Source organism: Prinia subflava, chromosome 5 (assembly GCF_021018805.1).
Source record: "Prinia subflava isolate CZ2003 ecotype Zambia chromosome 5, Cam_Psub_1.2, whole genome shotgun sequence".
NCBI classification, from domain to species: domain Eukaryota; kingdom Metazoa; phylum Chordata; class Aves; order Passeriformes; family Cisticolidae; genus Prinia; species Prinia subflava.
The window spans coordinates 59,282,503-59,302,936 of record NC_086251.1 but is presented as its reverse complement, the minus strand read 5'-3'; the positions used below and the strand labels follow the sequence as shown (position 1 = coordinate 59,302,936).

The window sequence follows — 20,434 nt, the reverse complement described above, 5'->3', positions numbered from 1 at the left end:
TAAGGATCCTCCTGAGCTGCCAGAGCTGGGGTACTTAAACCAGCAGCTTTCCTCCTCCTCCTCCTCCTCCTCCTCCTCCTCCTGCTGACTGACCCAGCAGCTCTGCGTTTTATCCTGTATTTTATCAGAAATCCACTTTGCAATCCTCACCGTGCATTACCAGGAATAAATCACCAAGGGACAATATTTCCTGATTCCCAATACTGCAAGGCAGCCAGGAATGATCACCCGGACTCTTAACACTTCCCAAGCACCAACAGACTTAGGAATGAGAAGGAAATAGGGAGAGACCAGTCTGGAGGGAAAATTTCATCTTAACTTGCAGTGACCACTTTACTGTGTGAGAAAGAGGCCTTAATTTTGGATTTAAAGCTGTATTGCCAGTCAGTGCCTGTTAAAGACGTGGGGCTGCTTTTTCTTTTAAGGCAAAATCCTCCTGGTTGAAGTTTCAGGAACAAAAAGGGAGAGAGGCACTGTGGAGCCCTGTCTGGGGGAGCCTCTCCTGGAGGGATTGGGGTATGAAGACCTCCCCCCTCCCAAAATGTGTCCCCAACGTGCTCCCCATGCACCCAGCAGGAAGAATGACTGAGGTTCCACACACAGCATTTCTGGGCAAAGCTACATGATTCTCCCCTGCTCATGGCCTGTGACACCTCAAGCACCATCTCCCTCAGCACCCAGGACTAACAGGGCACCTCCACAACCCCCTGCATCCATCTGTGCTGTGAATTCACCTTTCTCCCTACAGCCAAGGGCTCCCACTGTGGTCATCTCACCCCCCACAGCTCACACCTCTCCAGCTCTTGCTGTTTTCCCACTGTTAGCCATGAATCCCCCAACAGTGACTGCCACCTGCTCCCCAGCCCTTTGTGCCTTTCTGTACTCTCTCCTTTGCAGACCAGTTGCCCAGGGAAGCTGTGGCTGCCCCATCCCTGGAAGTTTTCCAGGCCAGACTGGACGAGGCTTGGAGCAAGCTGGGATAGTGGAAGGTGTCAGGGTTGGAACCAAGTCCCTTCCAACCCAAACCATTCTGTGATTCTGTGAGACAAGACCCATCCAGATCCCCCAAAGGTGCTGTTGTTCACGCAGCTTTCAGGGACTGAAAACGCATTTTCCAGTGGGGTAAAGGGGTACAGAGGCTCCACTCTCATCCCTGTGGGAATGAAGCCCTGGAAAGAGATGAACCTGGAGCTAGTGTCCCTCCAACAGGAGGCAGAAGCTGGGGAAGTCTCTGACCTGCCTCTTCTCTCACCTCCTTGCCCCCTGACCAAAAGCCAAGAGATCCAGGCAAGAGCACCCGTCAGCAGGTGAGGGCTGGTATTTATTGTGCTGTAACAGACAGTGCTGGTTGAAAATGGACAAGGAATTTTGGGGTGGAATCGAGTGCTGAGGCCATTCCTGCGTGTCTTCAAGCAGTGTGCAGCAGAGCTGAAGGAAGAAAGGGCTGAGAGTGGGGGCACCCGAGGGCAGAAGTGTGCTTCAAACTGTACCAAGAACCCCGTACACGGGCACTTCTCAGGCAGCCAGGGACACAGTTCAGGCTTACAACTCATTAATTAAGCAGAGCAGCTAATCTTAGCACTAACGAACTCTAGCTCAGGTAATGCAACATTTAAAATGAATCGGACAGCAGTCATTCACAGTAAAGATTTCCATTCCTGGGATGGGTGAGAGCTATTGTTATGATTAGATTACTGCCAGCCAGGACCAAAACAGTACAGCAGGGTGAGAGGAACACAATGATCCACGTGGATCGGCTCCAGCTGTGGCTCTGAATGAGGTGCCGGGGGCGAGCGTGACATCTCCACTACTGTATCAAAACAAACATCACGGGTGGCACACGTAGAGCATAGCATTGTCATTGTCACTCGGCTGGGGACACCGCCCCTGCCCGGGGCAGCCGAGGGAGCAGCAGAAAAGTCACTTCTTCTTCTTCTTCTCCCCCTCTCTCCCTCTCCTCTGAAAAGTCTCCCGAGGGCACTGCAGTCCCACTCAAAATTCGTCTTCAGAGCTGTCGGCCAAGAGCATGACTCGGTCCTGCATGCTGTTAAATTCCCTCTGCTGGGGGAGGAAAACAAGCATCAGAGAGCCCCACGAGCAAAAAGGAACAAAAGGAAGAGAATTCCCCCAGCCCGTAACCGAGGCACCCCGGGCACTGCAGCTCTCACAGAGCCCAGCCAGGCTGTGTTTGATTTCCACCAGAAGGGCTCACAGTTTCCATACCTCTCCTTGGCAGGGTCCATACCTTCCTTTTGTGCCTCTTGGAGCCGTTTCTCCTCCGGCGATTCATGATCTTAATGCTGTAGAGGGCTCCCAGGATGAAGAGGGCCCCGGCTATTCCCACTCCCACAGGCACCAGCATCCCCGACATGTATCCTGCCTGGATGGAAAAGAGAGGAGCACAGCAACACTCCCCAAAACAACCTTTCATTCATTTTCACCAGCCAAGGACTGCAGTATATCCCTGTGGTGATTCCTTCAGCGTTTTTTGGATTTCAGCCCCCATCACCTGCCTGTACAGGGTGATTCCTCCTTCCAGGGACGAACCAAGCCCAAACCAACCCCACTCCAGCAGCAAACTGGTCACCAGCACAACTCAGCTTTTCCTGACAGCTGAGACCCTGCAGTGCTTGCCTGCCTTTAGGAGAGGGAATAATTTGGGTGAGTGCTGGGGTGAAGTGTCTCAATTTGGGGTGCAGGAATGAAGGAAAACCTTGGCTGCCAAAGGAAGGTGATCTCGAGCCACTCCAAGGCCTCCTCAGCTTGGTACTCAAAATCTCTGAGCCAAACACTTTGGCTTTGCATGGGCAGGATGATGACACAGAGGGAGGGCACACACACCTTCAGCTGCACAGCAAAAGTGAACCAGCCCCAATTCAATCGCTGTGATCCGAGTGTTTGCACTGCCCATTAAAAAAATAATAATACAGACAGCATGACTGATCTGAAATGACACATCTGAACACTTTCAATCCTTAGGAAAATATTCCCAAGTGCTTGTTATTTTACACTTTACTGCTTGAAATGAAAATGAACCTGAGTTTTAAAGGGCCAGATTGCTTCAGAATCCTCACCTGATTTGGGCAGGGGGGCTCAGTGTTGCAAGGGAGGCATGTGCAGCCTGGCTTCCCCCTCTGCAGCCAGAGTCCTCTCCTGTGCCACTACAGCTTCACCCTCTGCCTGCTACACCCCCCAAAACAGATCTTACACCTGCCAAGGAACACAGGCACCAATTCTGAGGACCATCAGACAGCTCCTGGAGAGCCTCAGCCCACTGCTTACCACCACTTGTCTTCATCTGTGCTCTCAAAATACAACAGAGCACACACACCATAATTACTTCTCCTCCATAATCCACCCAGTGGGAGTAAAAAAGAAAAAGCTGTTCAGCTGCACTACTCTGCTTTTGTACACTTACCTGGAGAATAGAAACAACTGCTCTCACCTGGGGCAGCCACAATGCCAAGGATTGCTCCCCCAAGCCCCTCCAGACACTACTCAGTGCTTTAAATAGTAACAGCTCTGTGTCTGGATCCCAAAGCTCCAGGGATCTTCAGCTGCATCGTTCAGATTCCCTGAACACCCTCCCAGAAAACCCAGCCCTGTTCAGCTCAGGTGCTGGGAAGGGGCTGCATCCCTGAGCCCAGCTCCAGAAAAAGAAGGTTAGTCAGGACACAGCTGACGGCTGTGTCTCTGTGAGGCAATTAAGGTGCCTTAATTGGGTGACCTAATTAGTGCAGCGTGGGGTTTTCTATTTCTGGAACTTTGCTGCTGGCATGGGCAGTGAGGGGAGGCTGTAAATGGCTTTTAGCTGCTGCCCAGTTGAGTTTCCATGTCAGAAATCACCATGAACTCCTCAGCCTGTCTGTGAGCCTTTGTCATGCCTGATCAGCCCACGGCCTTTTACAGCTTTTCCCCAATCAATGTTTTACACCCCAAAAACCTGTGATGTGATGTAAATCTAGCCCTTCTGTGTCTTGCAGCCCAACTTCTGAGGGCTTCTGCACTTTCCTGGTAGAAAACCCCATTTCACAGGTCAAAGCCACATTTTTACCCCTTTATGGGGAAGATGTAACTTCTTTAGGGATGCTTTAATACACCAAATCCACGCTCATGACCTTCCTGGCTCTGCTGGGTTTTGAGATAATAGGAAGAGAATTTAAGAGGACTTCATGTCCCTTGTTTGCCACACCAAATGCAGCATTTGCACACTGATTACAGGAGACCAGACATAAATCTGTCCCTGACCCTGTGCTCCTGGTCCCACAGCCCCTGAGGGACAGGGAAGGACCTATCTCCCAGAGATGGGAGACATTCCATTGTGTGCTGGAAGTCTCTTCTGGATGGAGGGATGAGAAAACAGAGGACAAGGGCAAATGAGAGGGGCACATAAGGCTGGTGCTGATAAACTCAGCTAGGAGGAGGGGAGAATGGGGTGAACAGGTTTATTTGCAAGTGATTTGCTACACCAGCAGCTGGTTGGGAGTGGGGGGAGGGTGTATTTTGATGGGCTTTTCTAAGGAAAAATGTGAGCCAGGTGAAAGATCTGCTGTTCCCCAAAGGAGGGAGGTGCCTCTGGAGTGAGTCTTTGAAGGGGACACCAGTGGATCCTCAGTTGCTCCTGGGCACTGCCACACGGTCCAGGGCCTGCCTGCACGAGGTTCAGACTCTCCAGAGCTCTGCTGGAGACAGGAACAGGAACATGCAGCCCCTCTGCAACAGGGAAGGACAGAGGTGGCCAACAAGGTGTCCAGAGGAAAGACGTGAGAGCTGCAGCTTCAGTGAGAAGGCACTGATGTCCCCAAGCTGGTGCTGTGCCACGTTCTGGCACGGGCAGGTGAGCTGTGCATGCTGCAGTCCCCCAGGCACACACCCAGCCTGGCTGGCTGCTCTTTGCCTTGGCTGGGAGAGCCATTTTCTGTCCTTTCAGCATCTGCTCTGGATGAATCCCAGCCCAAGGAGCTCTGCCATGAGCAAAGCTCGCTCTAGATTTGCCTCCTTCCTGGTGCAGGCAGAAAGGCAACTCCCTTAAACCCTCCCACTCCCCAGTCCTGGAAAACAGACACCCAGACCCTGATTCTCTGCTCTGATTTGATAGTAAAAGTGCTGCTGAAATTTGGTGTGGGCCACGTGGGAAGGCTGGGCTGGTTGGGTGAGTCTGCCTGAGCTCAGAGCTGTGTTTTCAGAGATCACTCGCACTCCCTGTGATGGTTTTTGTTTCTACTGACTCTGATCCTGTTCAAGAATTTCCAAGGCCTGTTGAGTCACGGAATGTTCTTGCTGTCACCTCATTTCCAGCTTCATGGCTCTGCTGTCAGCAACACAACACTTGGAAAGGCTTCACAACCATTTTGAAATGTCAATATTTGCTCCAGGGCAGCAGAGCTTAAAAAGCCATCACTGCCTGTGGCTGGCACAACTCTTGATTCCGTGGGCCAGCCCCCTGTGATGGCAGGGGGAATGATCAGGGTCTGATACCTTGTCAGGTTTGCTGTGTTTGATCATTCTCCTTCCTGGGATTTGCAGCTTGTGGAGGTAGGAAAGGCTTCATCCAGAGGCACTGGCATGGCATGCAGCCTCTCACCAGAGAGCAGCACCAGACCCTCTTGATTTGGATCCAGAACTGAGCTCAGCACTTAGAGAAGAGGGGTGGAACCAAATTCTTTACCCTGGTGTCCCTTGGAACATTCCAGGTCAGGCTGGAGAGGGTCCAAAGCAACCTGTTCCTGATCTGGTGGAAGATATCCCTGCTCAGTGCAGAGGGGTTGGACTAGATGGACTTCCAAAGGTCCTTTCAACCAAAACCACTCTATGATAAGTTAAAGGGAAATAAAAAAATAACTTGGATTATCTGACAAGGTCCTTTTCTGGTGCAGAGAAATCAATCAAACACCTCTGTCCCTCCTGCCCTTAGTTACAATCCCCATCAGGGATTTATTGTGGATCCACACCACTCTACACCAGCAGCATCTGGTTCATTTGCCTCCCAGAGAAAATTTCAAGCCCTTTCTCAACTGTCTGTGTAGAGATAAAGAACAGCACTGACAAGAATTTATTTATTCGTGCAAGAAAAAGGGGCTTTGCTGAAAGGAACTGAAACACTGAGCCTCCTACCTTATCTTTCAGCTTCTCCATCCAGCTTCTCACTGAAAAACAAGGAAAAGTAAAAGCTGTAATCATGTCACTTCTATTAATTAATACCAAACGACAGTGATAACATTTAAATAGACAGCAATTAAATTGACAAGCTGATAAGGCTGAACATTACATTTCCTCTTTCCTCGTTCATGAGAAAAAGCAAATGCAGCAAATCAACGCAAGGAACTCTTGGAGTGAGCTGGCAGGCAAGCAGCTCACCTTTGCCTGAGCAGTTCACATCCTCAGAGTGACTTAACAAGGAAGATAAAAACCAGGATTTCAGGCTGTGGGGTTCCGACCATCACCTCTCATACACTCTGGGGTGTGTGAGCAGGAGAAAACCTTACTGGGCAGTTATCCCCTTCCACTGGCCTCCTCTCTGTGGATGTTCTTCCCTGTATTTTGTACAGCCTGTAATGATGGCTAAAAATGTATTATTCTCCATTTTTTATTCCCCTGCTTTTCTGGAATGGCCACTGCCTGCTCTGGGATAGCCCTGGAGGTGCTAAATCACTAAACCAAGAAATCTGTGCTGCCAGCGTGCGACTTTCTTCTCCTAACAGTTAAATAAGTCCTGTGAAATAAGACAGATGAGGATTAAAATTCTGTCCTGGCATTGTGAGGGAATATTCACTGATCTCAAAGAGCTGCAAGGGCTCAGCAGTGGCTGCAGGAGTCACTGACCCCACAGGGCACTGGGTGTGTCTGCACTGCACCGAGGGCAAAACACCCACAAGGATCCGCCAGGATTTTCACAAACTCCTGCTCACAGGTAAGAAGCAATAAACAGTTCCATGTTGGGGTTTTTTAGGGCTCAGCAACTGTGTTTTTTCAAGGATTCTCATCTCTTCAGGAGGACAATGCTACAGGCACAGGGGACTCTTGGATGCAGCAATGTCCTTCCGAGGGATATTCCTTCCAGTTAAATCCCAAATATAACACACACAGTTTATGGATTCAGACCCGATTTCCAAGCCTGCTTTGTTATAAAACGTCCCTTCAAAGCTTGAATTAGCAATCTCAGTGTCTGCACATGCACCTGCAGCACTCAGAGCACCCTCCTGGAAGGAGCCTTTCTGTGGGTGGGGAGGGGCACAGGAGGGCCAGCAGCAAAAGGCTCTTTTATGTCTCAGATATATCCCAAGTTCAAAGAGATCTGAATGCTCCCCTTGAAAGGTTAGCAACGTGACACCTTCCAAACAGAAGGCTCCCAAAACAGCTAGAGGTGAACACGTGTGAAAGAGGCACAGGTGCACTTATCTCTGATGGGGAGCTGAGAAAAAAAGATGAATTATCCAGGAGAGGGACACACACAGCACCAGAAGAGGACAAGAGGTCTTGTTTTATCAGCTCTTCCCACCATTAGTCCTGGCCTGCATAGGCTAAGCCATAAAAAACTCAATATATGAAGGTGCCACCACCTCTGCCAGCCCAAGCCTGCGTGCCCTGGATGTCACTCCCAGTGGAATCCCAGTGTCAGGATTGTGCAAGAGACACAGGACCACTGAGAGATGTTCCAAAGCATTATTTATTACCTCAGAATCATGAAGAATGAGAATGCTTTCACTGCATAAGTGAGAGGACAGGTGTTTGTGCTCAGTGGTCCCAAGACCACAGGTTACAGGGGGTTTTAAAAGTTTATTAACCAATAATCTACTGCCACACATATTTTTACTTCCACACCAATAGCTCATTAAGCTGTACCACACATCCTGCCACAGTGGAGGCTTTCTTACCTAATCTACAGTGACACACAAACTACTTGCTGCACCTTAAAACCTTTTACTATTTCTGTAACTACTTCTACATCCAAACTTTAAAACCTTTAAACTTTCCACTACCTAGCTGAGTATGTTTCTATCTAAACTACAAACCCACATTTTTGCTTCTGGTCTCTCAATTTGGAAGCTTTTCCAAGGTCTCAGGTCCAACCCTGTATTCATTACTGTGTTTGAGCAGAAGATTTTGAGAATTTTCTGTGCCTTGATTTCCCACATCCCAGAGAGGCAGGAAACCCGTGGCACCCCTAGGCTGGGTTTCCAGATGTGACACTGCCAGGAGTTTCTCTCTGCCAAGGTCAGGATGAATAATACACAGGAAATGCAGGGTTTGAGTTTGGACATGGATGTTTATTATTTCTCATCTATTTACAGACCCATGAGGGGTGAGCTCTAACTAGAAAATTAGAGAAATGAGGTAAAATGGAGAGCTTCTAACTCTTTCCAAGATTATTTAAGCGATAATTACCCAATAATGAGGTGACACCTACATTATTTATACTTTTGACCCAACAATGACCACCCAAGGCCTGCAATGCAGCCCTTTTGCACCCCATTACAGAAAACCACCCAAAAACCATGAAGAAGAAGGAAGAAGAAGGTGAAGAACTCAGACTTCAAATCCTCCATATTGCTTGACACACATGACTATCTACTAAAACCCTAAAAAGTTTGCAGAATTCCAGCACCACAGGGCTTGGGGACATCATCCCCCGAGCACACCAGGGCAGTCACACCTGCACCCTCAGCGTGTGCACGCTGTGCTCAGCTGGCCCAAGCCCCAGCTGAGCACAAAGCCTATTTTTACCTTTTATTTTTACCTATTTTTACACCTTTCACCACAACGACACGGGATCAGTGATCTCATCAACAGCCGACCCACTTTCCTGCCGCTGAACAACGGCAGCAATTAACTCTGGAGGATTTCTGCCAAGGCAGAATATTCTATTCTGAGCTCAGAATATTCTATTACCTATTTTTAATGAACACAGGTTCTGGCTTGGCTCCCCTCTGCTCCACAGAACAACAGCAGCACGCCTGCTGGGGCCCACCAGCTTGGTAGTACAAATCTTTATTTGCTGTTTCACATTTGTTTGTTATTAAACCCAGCCTCGCTTCCAGCCCTGCAGAGCCTTTGGAAATCAACCCAGGTCACAGGAAAAACAGCCCAAGGTGATTTCTCCCTGACTGGGTGCCCCTCCAGGGGATGCTCTAATGCAGCCACAGCCTCTGAGCTCTGCTAGAGGAAAACAATGACCCCAAATTAATGAGATTTGGGCAGCAGGAGGTCAGGAACCCTTCAAGGTCCTGGCAGGACTGCACTGGGAAGGAGCAGAGAGTGTGGAGCTGTCACAGCCAAGGTCCCAGACTATTGACAACTGATAGAGAGACAGGAAGACTGATTTGGTGATCAGAATTTGATTTTACTCAGATTTTTCAAAAGCTTATATACCATTTCAGAAAGGTACAATTCCACTACAATAATCAGGTTAAAGATCATACAGACAACTCATACATTTTACAACATCTTTTGCTTGCAGAAGTTTTGATTGAATCTTCTCTCTTCCTGTAAGCAGGTTTTAATCCCAAATTCTGTAACCCTCAAAGCTCTGTTTGTTCCTGCCATGGCATCTTGGTTATCAAATCAGATATATTAATTAAGTCTGTTTTATTCTTTGTCCCATGTCCACACCAGACCTGTGTCACCAAAACTGAGCAGTGCTCGCTGCTCCACTGATTTACCCCTCTGAGGACACCAGTGTGGGCTGGAGACACAGCATTATTTCAAGGTAGAACTGATATCCATGCTAAGCAGCTACCATCAATTAACTCTGGGCTTCAGACTCTAATTATGCAACAGAATCCATAATTAATATTCTGCCTCGGTCTTGGGAGAGGAACTTTGTGGCTGGCACCTTCCCATGAAAATGCAGCACTCTCCAAGAACACCAGGTGATTTGCCAATGAGGCCAAGCAAATAATTAGTAAGAAATACTCTATTCCATGTATTTTTCACCATCCCTTTTATCCCTCCTTTCTCTGATTGCTGAAGAAATTGCAAGAGTCTCTGGGTGTGAATTACTAACAAGTGTCTGCAGTGCTGGCTCATCTTCCACGGCACTTTCAGGGTGGTGACTGGTCCAAATTCTCTGTCTCAGCTTAATTTTGATCCCTTGGTTTCATGGGGAGCTAAGTAAGATGAGTGTGGAGCACTTCTGCAAATTACATACATAATCTGACATTTCCTCAGTGATTTAGATGATGTCTGCATCTCTGCAAATTAATTTATAATAAAATATAGCTTAAGATTAAGCCAGTTAGGAGCACAGAGGAGGAGCATGGTCATGTGCCACTGGCCTGAGAGCAGCCCAGGATGATTTCAGCCAGTTACAGATGCAATGTGCTATTTTTAGTCAGTTTTACCCATTTTTCCCCTTCAAAATGTGCAGCCAGCTATTCAGAAGCTCTGGTGGCAGCTACAGAAGTGAGGCAGAGATGAGCAGCAGCCTGTGGTGGCTGTGGTGACCCTCTTTGGAGGGACCTGGCCCAAAGGGACAGTCACAATTCCCTGTGAGCAAAACCCTTCTGGAAGGTCAGGTTTTGGCAGATGCAGGTGGGAGGGACAGCAGGTGACACCTGAGGGTATGTGGCACTGGATACCCAAAATCAGAAGTGGCTCTGAGCTCTCTCCAGAGCCTTCTCTTCTCCAGGCTGGACACTGCCATCCCTCCCAGCCTGGCTCCAGCCCCCAGAGCATCTCTGTGGTCTCCTCTGGACTCACTTGGCTCCAGATCCTTTTTATGTTGAAGCTTCCACCCCTGCTCTCCCTCCCTGCTGCTGCTCCAAGGACTGTCCATCTCCAGAAAAGTTATTTTCACTATCCAGGTCTCCTGTGCCCCCTCTGTCCTGGCAGCTGCAGGGGTCTGGGTGCCAGAGCCTGGCTCTGCCTTTCACCACAAGGCACCATCAAATCCCTCACCAAAGGCTTTTCCCTGCTTCCCTCTCCACCCTCCTCTGAAATCAGGAGCACAAGTCCTCGGGGCCTCTTGCTTTGCCAACTTTTAGTAATCCTAATTGCCTAATTATCCACTCCAATGCAATGATAAAGCTGCTTAATAATTCCATTCACTTCTCATTCATTTTCTCCCTTCCCAGATAAGAAAACGCAAAGACTTCTGGTGGAGATTTCAGTCAATAATTCATGCCCTACTGCCATCAGCTGTGTCTCCCCCTTCCCCTCCTGGATGCCCTGCTGCTTTGTCTTGTCACTTTGGTTTCATCTGATCAGCTTGTTTTAATCACATCCTCTTTTTAAATCATCACTTAAAGCAATCCTGTCTTTCCACGGCACATTATGGCTCATCCCTGCAGATGTTGCCTGGTTTTCAAATCCAGCACTCACAGCTTCATTCCAGAACTCCATCCTGCCACTGCTGAGGGTTCATCCATCACCTTTTCTTTTAATAACTCTGGACCCCCAGCCCAGTGGTGAAAATGTGGCACTGCCAGGGATGGGGGATCCTCAGCTTCTCTGGGCAACCTCACAGGACCTCACCACCCTCACAGTCAAGAGTATTTTTTAATATCTAATCCAAACCTGCACTCTTTCAGCAAAGGAGAGCTGGTTAAAGTGTAAAATATAAGGAAAAGATTGATTATTTTCAATCAGTCTGTATATACCAAGCAACCTGCCCTGTTCCATTACAGATTTCATCCCTTTCTCTTGCAGGTGAAACTTTTTTTTTCCCAAATGAGACTTGTGAGAACAATTTTGCAGAAATGCTTCGTGCTCCATCTGCTCAGCTCTGACAACTTAATGGCACAGGGGTGCACCAGCTCCTTTCCCTTATAAAAGCACAATTTTCAATTTACTTACTAGCACAAATAAATAATAAAGAAAATGGCATCTGGCTGGAAGGCAGCATATTTTTAATTCTACAACAGCTACACCTACCTGATGGGAATGTTGATGCATGAATCGGCCAACTCAAGAATGCCTGAACAGCTGGATAATCTAACAAACATCAGACTGACAATTACCATTTATGTTTTCAAAATTTCAAAAATTTTGCTTGGGTGAACTTTGAACTAACCCAGTGAACATTAATAGTTACCATGGCACTGTCTGGTCCTGAATTGTGCCATCCACACCCTTTTCCCTGCCTGTCCAGCTGCAACCCAAGCCTGGTTACAACTCAAGGCTGCCACAACCTGCCCAAATCTCTTGGAAAAGAAATGGAGATGGGGAAACAACTCACCACGCTCACCCAGAAAGCAGGAACTAAAATGGGCTTCCCACCTCCTTCCCTGACCTTAGCAACCCTTCTGACACTCCTTTCCCCATGGCATTATGTCTGCTTCCTCCTTTTCCTTTTCCCTTGCACCTTTTAAGCTGTTTTCCACTTTATCTGTCCACAGTGAGTAGCCCCTTGCTGAGGCTGGCAAAGGCACTGCATAGGCTAAGTCGTAAAAAACCCAATTTATGAAGGTGCCACCACAATCCCTGTATTTGGCATTTCTCTGTGAACCCAATTCTTCTGTGGGGCCTTCAGAACACACATTGATATCTCCACACTCTTTGTTTCACCCCCAGTGGCCCCAGACAGGCACAAGATGTTAAAACCAAGCCAAGGTACAAACCCTCCCTCTATCCTAAAAGGCACCAGCAGGACGTCGCTGTGAACTGGCTGTCACAATTTGTTGTCTGATTAAATATTTACTGGCTCACACCGCGTTCAAAAGCTGTGTCTGCTCTGGGAGAGGAAATGCAAACTTTGTTTATGGAAATGGCAATGCCTCTGCTGGAGCACATGTGGGATCAGCTTCTCCCTGGCACAGCTCCTACAGCAACACAAAGAGTCACCAGCACTGAGAATCCACCCTGCCTCAGCTCAGGGGTGCTGAAAACCTTGATAGTCACCAGCTTGCAGAGAATCAGAGACAGGTCTGGGTTAAAGGGACCTTAAAAACAGTCTGTTCCACCCCCTTCCACTACCCCAGGCTGCTCCAAGCCCTGTCCAACCTGGGCTTGGACACTGCCAGGGATGGGGCAGCCCCAGCTTCTCTGGGCACCCTGTGCCAGGGCCTCCCCACCCTCACAGCCAAGAATTCATTCCCAATATCCCATCTAACCCTGCCCTCTGGCAGTTTGGAGCTATTCCCTCTTGTCCTGTCACTTCATGCCCATGTCCAAAATCCTTCTCCCTCTCTCTTGGAGCCCCTCGAGGCCCTGGAAGGGGCTCTAAGGTCTCCCTGGAGGCTCCTCATCAAAACTGTATCCTGCTGAAGATGAAAAACCTTTCTTTACTCATGAGCCTTGACTTTGCAGCTTTAATAACCTTTCTAAGTTGGCTTTTCTGCGCTGTTTATTTACACACCACCATCCAAACAGAACTACCTAGAAACAGCAGCTGAAGAGCCAGGTTCTATGAAAGAACACTTTCCAGGCTGCTCCAGTGCTTTCTCCAGAGCACTGATACACCTCTTCCAGAGTTTTTCTGATCCCTGCACTCTCAACTCTAAAATTATGCCTTTTCTTTCTTTCTTTCTTTCTTTCTTTCTTTCTTTCTTTCTTTCTTTCTTTCTTTCTTTCTTTCTTTCTTTCTTTCTTTCTTTCTTTCTTTCTTTCTTTCTTTCTTTCTTTCTTTCTTTCTTTCTTTCTTTCTTTCTTTCTTTCTTTCTTTTCTTTCTTTTCTTTCTTTTCTTTCTTTCTTTTCTTTTTCTTTCTTTTCTTTCTTTCTTTCTTTCTTTCTTTCTTTCTTTCTTTCTTTCTTTCTTTCTTTCTTTCTTTCTTTCTTTCTTTCTTTCTTTCTTTCTTTCTTTCTTTCTTTCTTTCTTTCTTTCTTTCTTTTTCTTTTCTTTTTTCTTTTCTTTTTCTTTCTTTCTTTTTCTTTCCTTCTTTCTTTCCTTTTTTCTTTCCTTCTTTCTTTCTTTCTTTCTCTTTTCTTTCTTTCTTTCTTTCTATTTCAAATTACTTCTTTTCTCAGAAGTCTCCAGTAAAAAAATTATTAATGGTTTATTCTCCTCGTGATTCATCCGCTGGAGCTGGTGAACTTCTTCAGCCAAAGTTTTCTTTAAAAGTCTGGGACAAGCATCATGGAAAAACCTTGGTAAAATTTGGTAAAGTTATCAAGAACTGGAATACAACAGAATATAAATGCAACAAATGTAATGATTGGCATGGCCTGGGCAGACTCACAAAGCAATGCCCTGAAGGGAAACACTATCCTTCCCCAGCAAGGCCAGGCTGGGGCTTGGAGCAGCCTGGGCTAGTGGAAGGTGTCCCTGCCCACCACCCTGCAGAGGGGTGTGAACAGAGAGGTCTTCAAGGTTATTTCTTGTCCCAACCATTCTGTGATTCCACAATCTCAACCTCCCTGGCTGATTTTTGGAGAAGCTCCGAGGTGTGATCTTTGGTTTGCCATCTCCTGATTTACAGCAGGCGAGGATGCGGCCCTGGGAGAGAAATCCCGAGAGAGAAATCCTGGGAGAGAAGTCCTGGGAGAGAAATCCTGGGAGAGAAGTCCTTTCTCCTGCCAGCAGGCTCCGTGCTGTGCTTTCACTCTGCCCAATCCCCTCAGGGATCAGAGGAAAGGAAAGCAGCAGGGCAGACAGGGAAAACTGCACCAAGCCCATCCCAGACCCCAGAGGTGAGTGCACAAACAGAGTGGGGATCTCTGTCCTCACACCAAGCCAATATCTGAGCTCTTCCTGGCACCAGGTCCCCCTAAAACCACTGCTGGTTTGACCAGCAGGTTTTGACCAGAGGGTTTGTCCCTCTATATTTACAGGGAAAAAGCACAAGATGGAATTCGGTCCCATGCTACCTTTTAATGCACATTTTTCTCCAAATCTGTTTTCTGCTCCATAACCCAGCAGCCTCTCCCACAGTCTGGCAAAGGCAGAATAGATTTTTTTGCAAATTACAACTAAATGTCAGGTGGAAGTGATGGGAGGAGTGGACAAGGTGGAGAAGCTGCAGGTGGAGAGCACCTCGTGCATCCCTCTGCTCCAACAGCACCTCACCTCAGCTGGAGGACAGCAGCAGGATGGTGGTGGCTGTTATTTGATTAAATACCTTCCAAACCTCCAGCTGAAGCCATGTGATACTGAGAGCAGAGGGCATTTCTCATTCAGCCCTCTCTAAATGCAAACCAGAGATCTTGCTGCCCTCCTGACAGAGCCCATGGCCTCATCTGCTTTCAAGGATCAGCAGCTACACTGCAAAATTTCTTTTTGTGCTTCAGTTTATGTCTGATATTAATCAGGCTTGGAAAAGATTCTTGGTTTGCTTTTTTTTTCTTCCATAAAGAACAAAAGCAATTTTCGGAATCTTATTTCCCGTGGACACTGTATGAAGGATTTGCCAGCTGAAATAGGGGATTTTCCATTTTTGTGTTTAAGAAAAAGGATATATTTTTCTTATTTCAAGTTTTGGCCTTTATTTCCTCTGTCAAGATGCAGCACTCCCCATGAAATGACACAAAGATCAATAAAGGACTAAATGGTTGGAAACAAAAATGATGGAGTTGACCTTTGAAGGAAAAAACAGGTATTAGACTGTGTTTTCCCAGTATTCCAGTAATTACACCACAAAACCCTGAGCATCGATTAGATGCTAAAAATAAGATCTGATTATCACAGAGACTCCTTTTCCTGCAGATACTTGGGAAGAGCAGCATTGTCCAGTGTTAGTCACGAAGGGAAAATGAACAAGCTCATGTTTGCTAACAGGACAAGTCTCATCCCACATTCCTCCTGCATCCAGAACTGAGCATCAGTTCCCACTGTGATTCAATTCTCTTGTGATCAAACACCAAATGGGGCCTTAAAATTCCTCACACCTGTCCCTGACTTCTTGTATAACTATGGGCAAGAAGATTGATTTCTTATTCCATTTTCCATCCTTACTGTGGGAATATTAAAGATGTAATAGATCATATCTCGTAGGTCACTTGTGTTTCTTTTCCTTGTGTCAGAGCCTCTTCCTGCATAGCTCAACAGCCCCTACTGTAACACCCCCATCTGTGTGGGATGTTCTGGGAGCCAAGACAATACAAATATTAAATCACAGCAAAATGGGATTGTTTGGAAACAAATGTTCTTTAGGATGCCGTTATTTAAAGAATCGTGTTCCAACCCCCTGCCATGGGCAGGGACACCTTCCACTATCCCAGATTGCTCCAAGCCCTGTCCAGCCTGGCCTTGGACACTTCCAGGGATGGAGCAGCCACAGCTTCTCTGGGCACCCTGTGCCAGGGCCTCCCCACCCTCACAGGGAAGAATTCCTTCCCAATATCCCATCTGAACCTGCCCTCTGGCAGTTTTCCCAAAACTATTCCCAACTACTTTTAACATTCCAGGTACACCTGTGGGAATGGGCCCTCAGAAAATCCCAGAGGTGAAAGGGAATGAGCAAAGGGCAAAGCAAACCAAGTGAGGAGAGAACATGGACACAGCAGGATCTGAGGAGTCGCACAGTGTGCTTACCCTGCCAGTGATTTATTCCTCTGTCTACAAACAGCTGAGTCAGTGGCAGATTTTATCCCCTAAAAAGCCAGGAAAACTCCAGGAATTACAGCAGTCCTTGGAGGGCAAGAAGGTCACAGGAGAGCCAGGTATCAGCAGACTGCTGATGAGGCTCTGAGCTCCAGGAACACGATGGCAAGGACACACTCTGTGCCTGGAAGTGAGGCAGACAGGGAGGCCAGGCACAGGGCACGGAGCCAAAGTGGTGGGAATGAGCCTTTCCTTTTCCCTGCAGGGCTCCTGGAATGAGCACTGATACTGAGCAATGCTCCTGGAATGAGCACTGATACTGAGCAATGCTCCTGGAGTGACACTGCCACTGTGCAGCTCCTGGAGTGACACTGCCACTCTGCAGCTCCTGGAGTGACACTGCCACTCTGCAGGGTTCCTGGAGTGACACTGCCACTCTGCAGCTCCTGCAGTGACACTGCCACTCTGCAGCTCCTGGAATGAGCACACTGCCACTCTGCAGCTCCTGGAGTGACACTGCCACTCTGCAGCTCCTGCAGTGACACTGCCACTCTGCAGCTCCTGGAATGAGCACACTGCCACTCTGCAGCTCCTGCAGTGACACTGCCACTCTGCAGCTCCTGCAGTGACACTGCCACTCTGCAGCTCCTGGAGTGACACTGCCACTCTGCAGCTCCTGGAATGAGCACACTGCCACTCTGCAGCTCCTGGAATGACACTGCCACTCTGCAGGGTTCCTGGAGTGACACTGCCACTCTGCAGGGTTCCTGGAGTGACACTGCCACTCTGCAGCTCCTGGAATGATACTGCCACTCTGCAGGGTTCCTGGAGTGACACTGCCACTCTGCAGCTCCTGGAATGCACACTGCCACTCTGCAGCTCCTGGAATGACACTGCCACTCTGCAGGGTTCCTGGAGTGACACTGCCACTCTGCAGGGTTCCTGGAGTGACACTGCCACTCTGCAGCTCCTGCAGTGACACTGCCACTGTGCAGCTCCTGGAATGAGCACACTGCCACTCTGCAGCTCCTGGAGTGACACTGCCACTCTGCAGCTCCTGGAGTGACACTGCCACTCTGCAGCTCCTGGAGTGACACTGCCACTCTGCAGGGTTCCTGGAGTGACACTGCCACTCTGCAGCTCCTGCAGTGACACTGCCACTCTGCAGCTCCTGGAATGAGCACACTGCCACTCTGCAGCTCCTGGAGTGACACTGCCACTCTGCAGCTCCTGCAGTGACACTGCCACTCTGCAGCTCCTGGAATGAGCACACTGCCACTCTGCAGCTCCTGCAGTGACACTGCCACTCTGCAGCTCCTGCAGTGACACTGCCACTCTGCAGCTCCTGGAGTGACACTGCCACTCTGCAGCTCCTGGAATGAGCACACTGCCACTCTGCAGCTCCTGGAATGACACTGCCACTCTGCAGGGTTCCTGGAGTGACACTGCCACTCTGCAGGGTTCCTGGAGTGACACTGCCACTCTGCAGCTCCTGGAATGATACTGCCACTCTGCAGGGTTCCTGGAGTGACACTGCCACTCTGCAGGGTTCCTGGAGTGACACTGCCACTCTGCAGCTCCTGCAGTGACACTGCCACTCTGCAGCTCCTGGAGTGACACTGCCACTCTGCAGCTCCTGCAGTGACACTGCCACTCTGCAGCTCCTGCAGTGACACTGCCACTGTGCAGTGTGTGCAGTGCGGGAGGGAAGTGCTCTGGGCACGTCCCTTGAAGAGGCTCAAGCAACAGGATCTGATGCCCCAGGAAAGGTTACTACAGCAGTGGCTGAATTGAAACATCAACCAGGCTCGGTTCTTGTCCTGCCAGGCTGCTTGGTGCCCACAGGAACATTCCTCCACAGGCACCAGGGTGATGGATCCACTCCCAGGAGAAATCAGCCCCTGCAGGGCACATGTGCTCCCTCCCTTCTGCTGGCCCCACACAGAACCTGGCAGCTGCCTCAAACTGATTCCCCAGGGTACAAAGGCTCAGCTTGGGGAATATTTTGAGGTGATTTTGGAGTCACCTCTCAGGCAAAGGCTTTGGCCTCACTGTATGCTGTGCCCAACACTGGCAGCAGCCTGAATGCCAGAGGAGCAGAGTGCCTGGGGTGGGATGAAACCCAGCATTACACATCCTCATATTTTGACACTGTGACATCCTGCAGCTCTTTTCTGGCTGGGGACTGACATTTCCATGGACATTACACTCTCTGGGTTTTTGTCACAGCGAGGCCTTCACAGAGATGTGGGCTCATCCCAAGGCAGTGGTGTGGGGTCGGGTCAGATGCTGCACAGCCTCCCGTGGTCAGAAACCTCAGCATTCTGATTTATAACTTCAGACACTGGAAACTGTGCAAGGGCAAAGGCAGATTCTGGTGGAGCAGAGAATCATCCCAGTCATGGTTTGGGCTGGAAGGGACCTTAAAGCCCATCCTGTTCCACCCCCTGCCATGGGCAGGGACACCTTCCACCACCCCAGGTTGCTCCAAGCCTTATCCAACCTGGCCAGAAACACTTTCAGGGATGGGGCAGCCACAGCTTCTCTGAACTGGGATAACTGGGACAAACCAGGAAATTCAGAGCCAACCAAAATGATGGCTCTGCTGTCTTTTGAGTTGTGAGAGTGATGACAAGGAGATGCTGTCCAGAGGGATCTGGGCAGCTGGAGCACTGCTGAGTGCACTGGGAAAGTCACCCCATGTGTCTGAGCTGGCTCCCCAATGCAGAAGAGGGTTAACGGCATCAGCTGCCTTTGGGCAAGACCTGTTTGGCACACTGAGCTGGCTGCTATGACTTGCAGACCCCTCCCTAAAGCTGCACAAGGGGGATAATTATTCACTTCTTCTATTTCTAAACATGCCAGTGCTTCGTGAGCACTGGAAAATGATAATATCTTGTTTGCCGTAAATGCAGTAATTATAGCTAAAACTCTTCATTTACATGGAAATGACAAACAACAAATTAGAATCAAGCATCTACAATTAGGGTAAAAAGCCACGGCAATTTGTTATTCCTCGCAAGAAATCATTTTTCACATCATTTACTGGGAAGGAGGTCTCATTATATAATGATATTTAGCTCTTCAGCTACTTTTCAGCTTCGCAGCTTTATTAATTGCACTCACAACAGTTCTCTACTATAAGCAAACATCTTCATCTGCTGACTGGGAATCCAAAGCTGACAGCACTGACAGGATGTGCTGTTTGCAGCTCTGGGGTGTCCCACACGGGAGGGACATTGGCCTGTTGGGGTGGTCCAGAGGAGGCCACCAAGAGGATCCATCTGCTCTGAGGACAGGCTGGGAGAGCTGGGACTGTTCAGCCTGGGAAAAAAGAGGATTTGGGGTGACCTCATGGTGGCCTGAAGGGAGCTGAGAGCAAAGGTGGAGAGGGACAGGACAGGGGGGAATGGCTTCAAACTGACAGAGAGCAGGGTTAAATTAGATAGCAGGAAGAAATTATCCCCTGTGAGGGTGGTGAGGCCCTGGCACAGGTTTGCCCACAGAAGCTGTGGCTGCCCCATCTCTGGCAGTGTTCCAGGCCAGGTTGGATGGAGCTTGGAGCAGCCTGGGGACAGTGGAAGATGTCCCTGCCCATGGCAGGGGGGTGGAACTGATGCTCTTTAAGGTCCCTTCCCACCAAAACCATTCTGTGATTCTCTGATTCTATTTACAGCCAAATGGAGACCTGAAGCCAGCAAAGAAAACAGAGGGAAAACCTGCAAATATCTTCTAGCACAGGTATAATTCCATGGGTATTTCTCAGTAATGACAACCCAGACACCTGATGGTGGCAATCAAACAAAAAGGTTTCACTGAGCCTGTGCTGGCTGAGGAGAAAGAAAGTGTGACAGACAAAAATTCTTGCAGGAGGCAGAACGTGAATTATGCTGGTCTATCCAAATGAAGGAGCTACAAATACACTGGGGCAGACAAAAGGTGGGGAAGGCAGCTCCATTTTTAGCTTGCATGGGAGAAACTGACTGATTTTAAACACTTCAATAAAAAAACTCTGAAGG

General features: G+C 48.6%; 1 protein-coding gene across 6 annotated transcripts in view; it reads right to left on the bottom strand.

The window, feature by feature from the left end:
* Positions 1-1,302: 1,302 nt before the first annotated feature.
* ARMH4 (armadillo like helical domain containing 4) overlaps positions 1,303-20,434 on the bottom strand; it is a 55,581-nt gene continuing 36,449 nt past the window's right edge. For all 6 annotated transcript variants that reach the window (XM_063399608.1, XM_063399607.1, XM_063399605.1 and 3 more), the window contains 3 exons: positions 6,115-6,146; positions 2,246-2,380; positions 1,303-2,061 (listed from right to left, as the gene is read on the bottom strand). In XM_063399608.1, the coding sequence (XP_063255678.1) occupies positions 1,993-2,061; positions 2,246-2,380; positions 6,115-6,146 (236 nt within the window). In that variant the 3' untranslated portion in view covers positions 1,303-1,992. The remainder of the gene's footprint in view (positions 2,062-2,245; positions 2,381-6,114; positions 6,147-20,434) is intronic.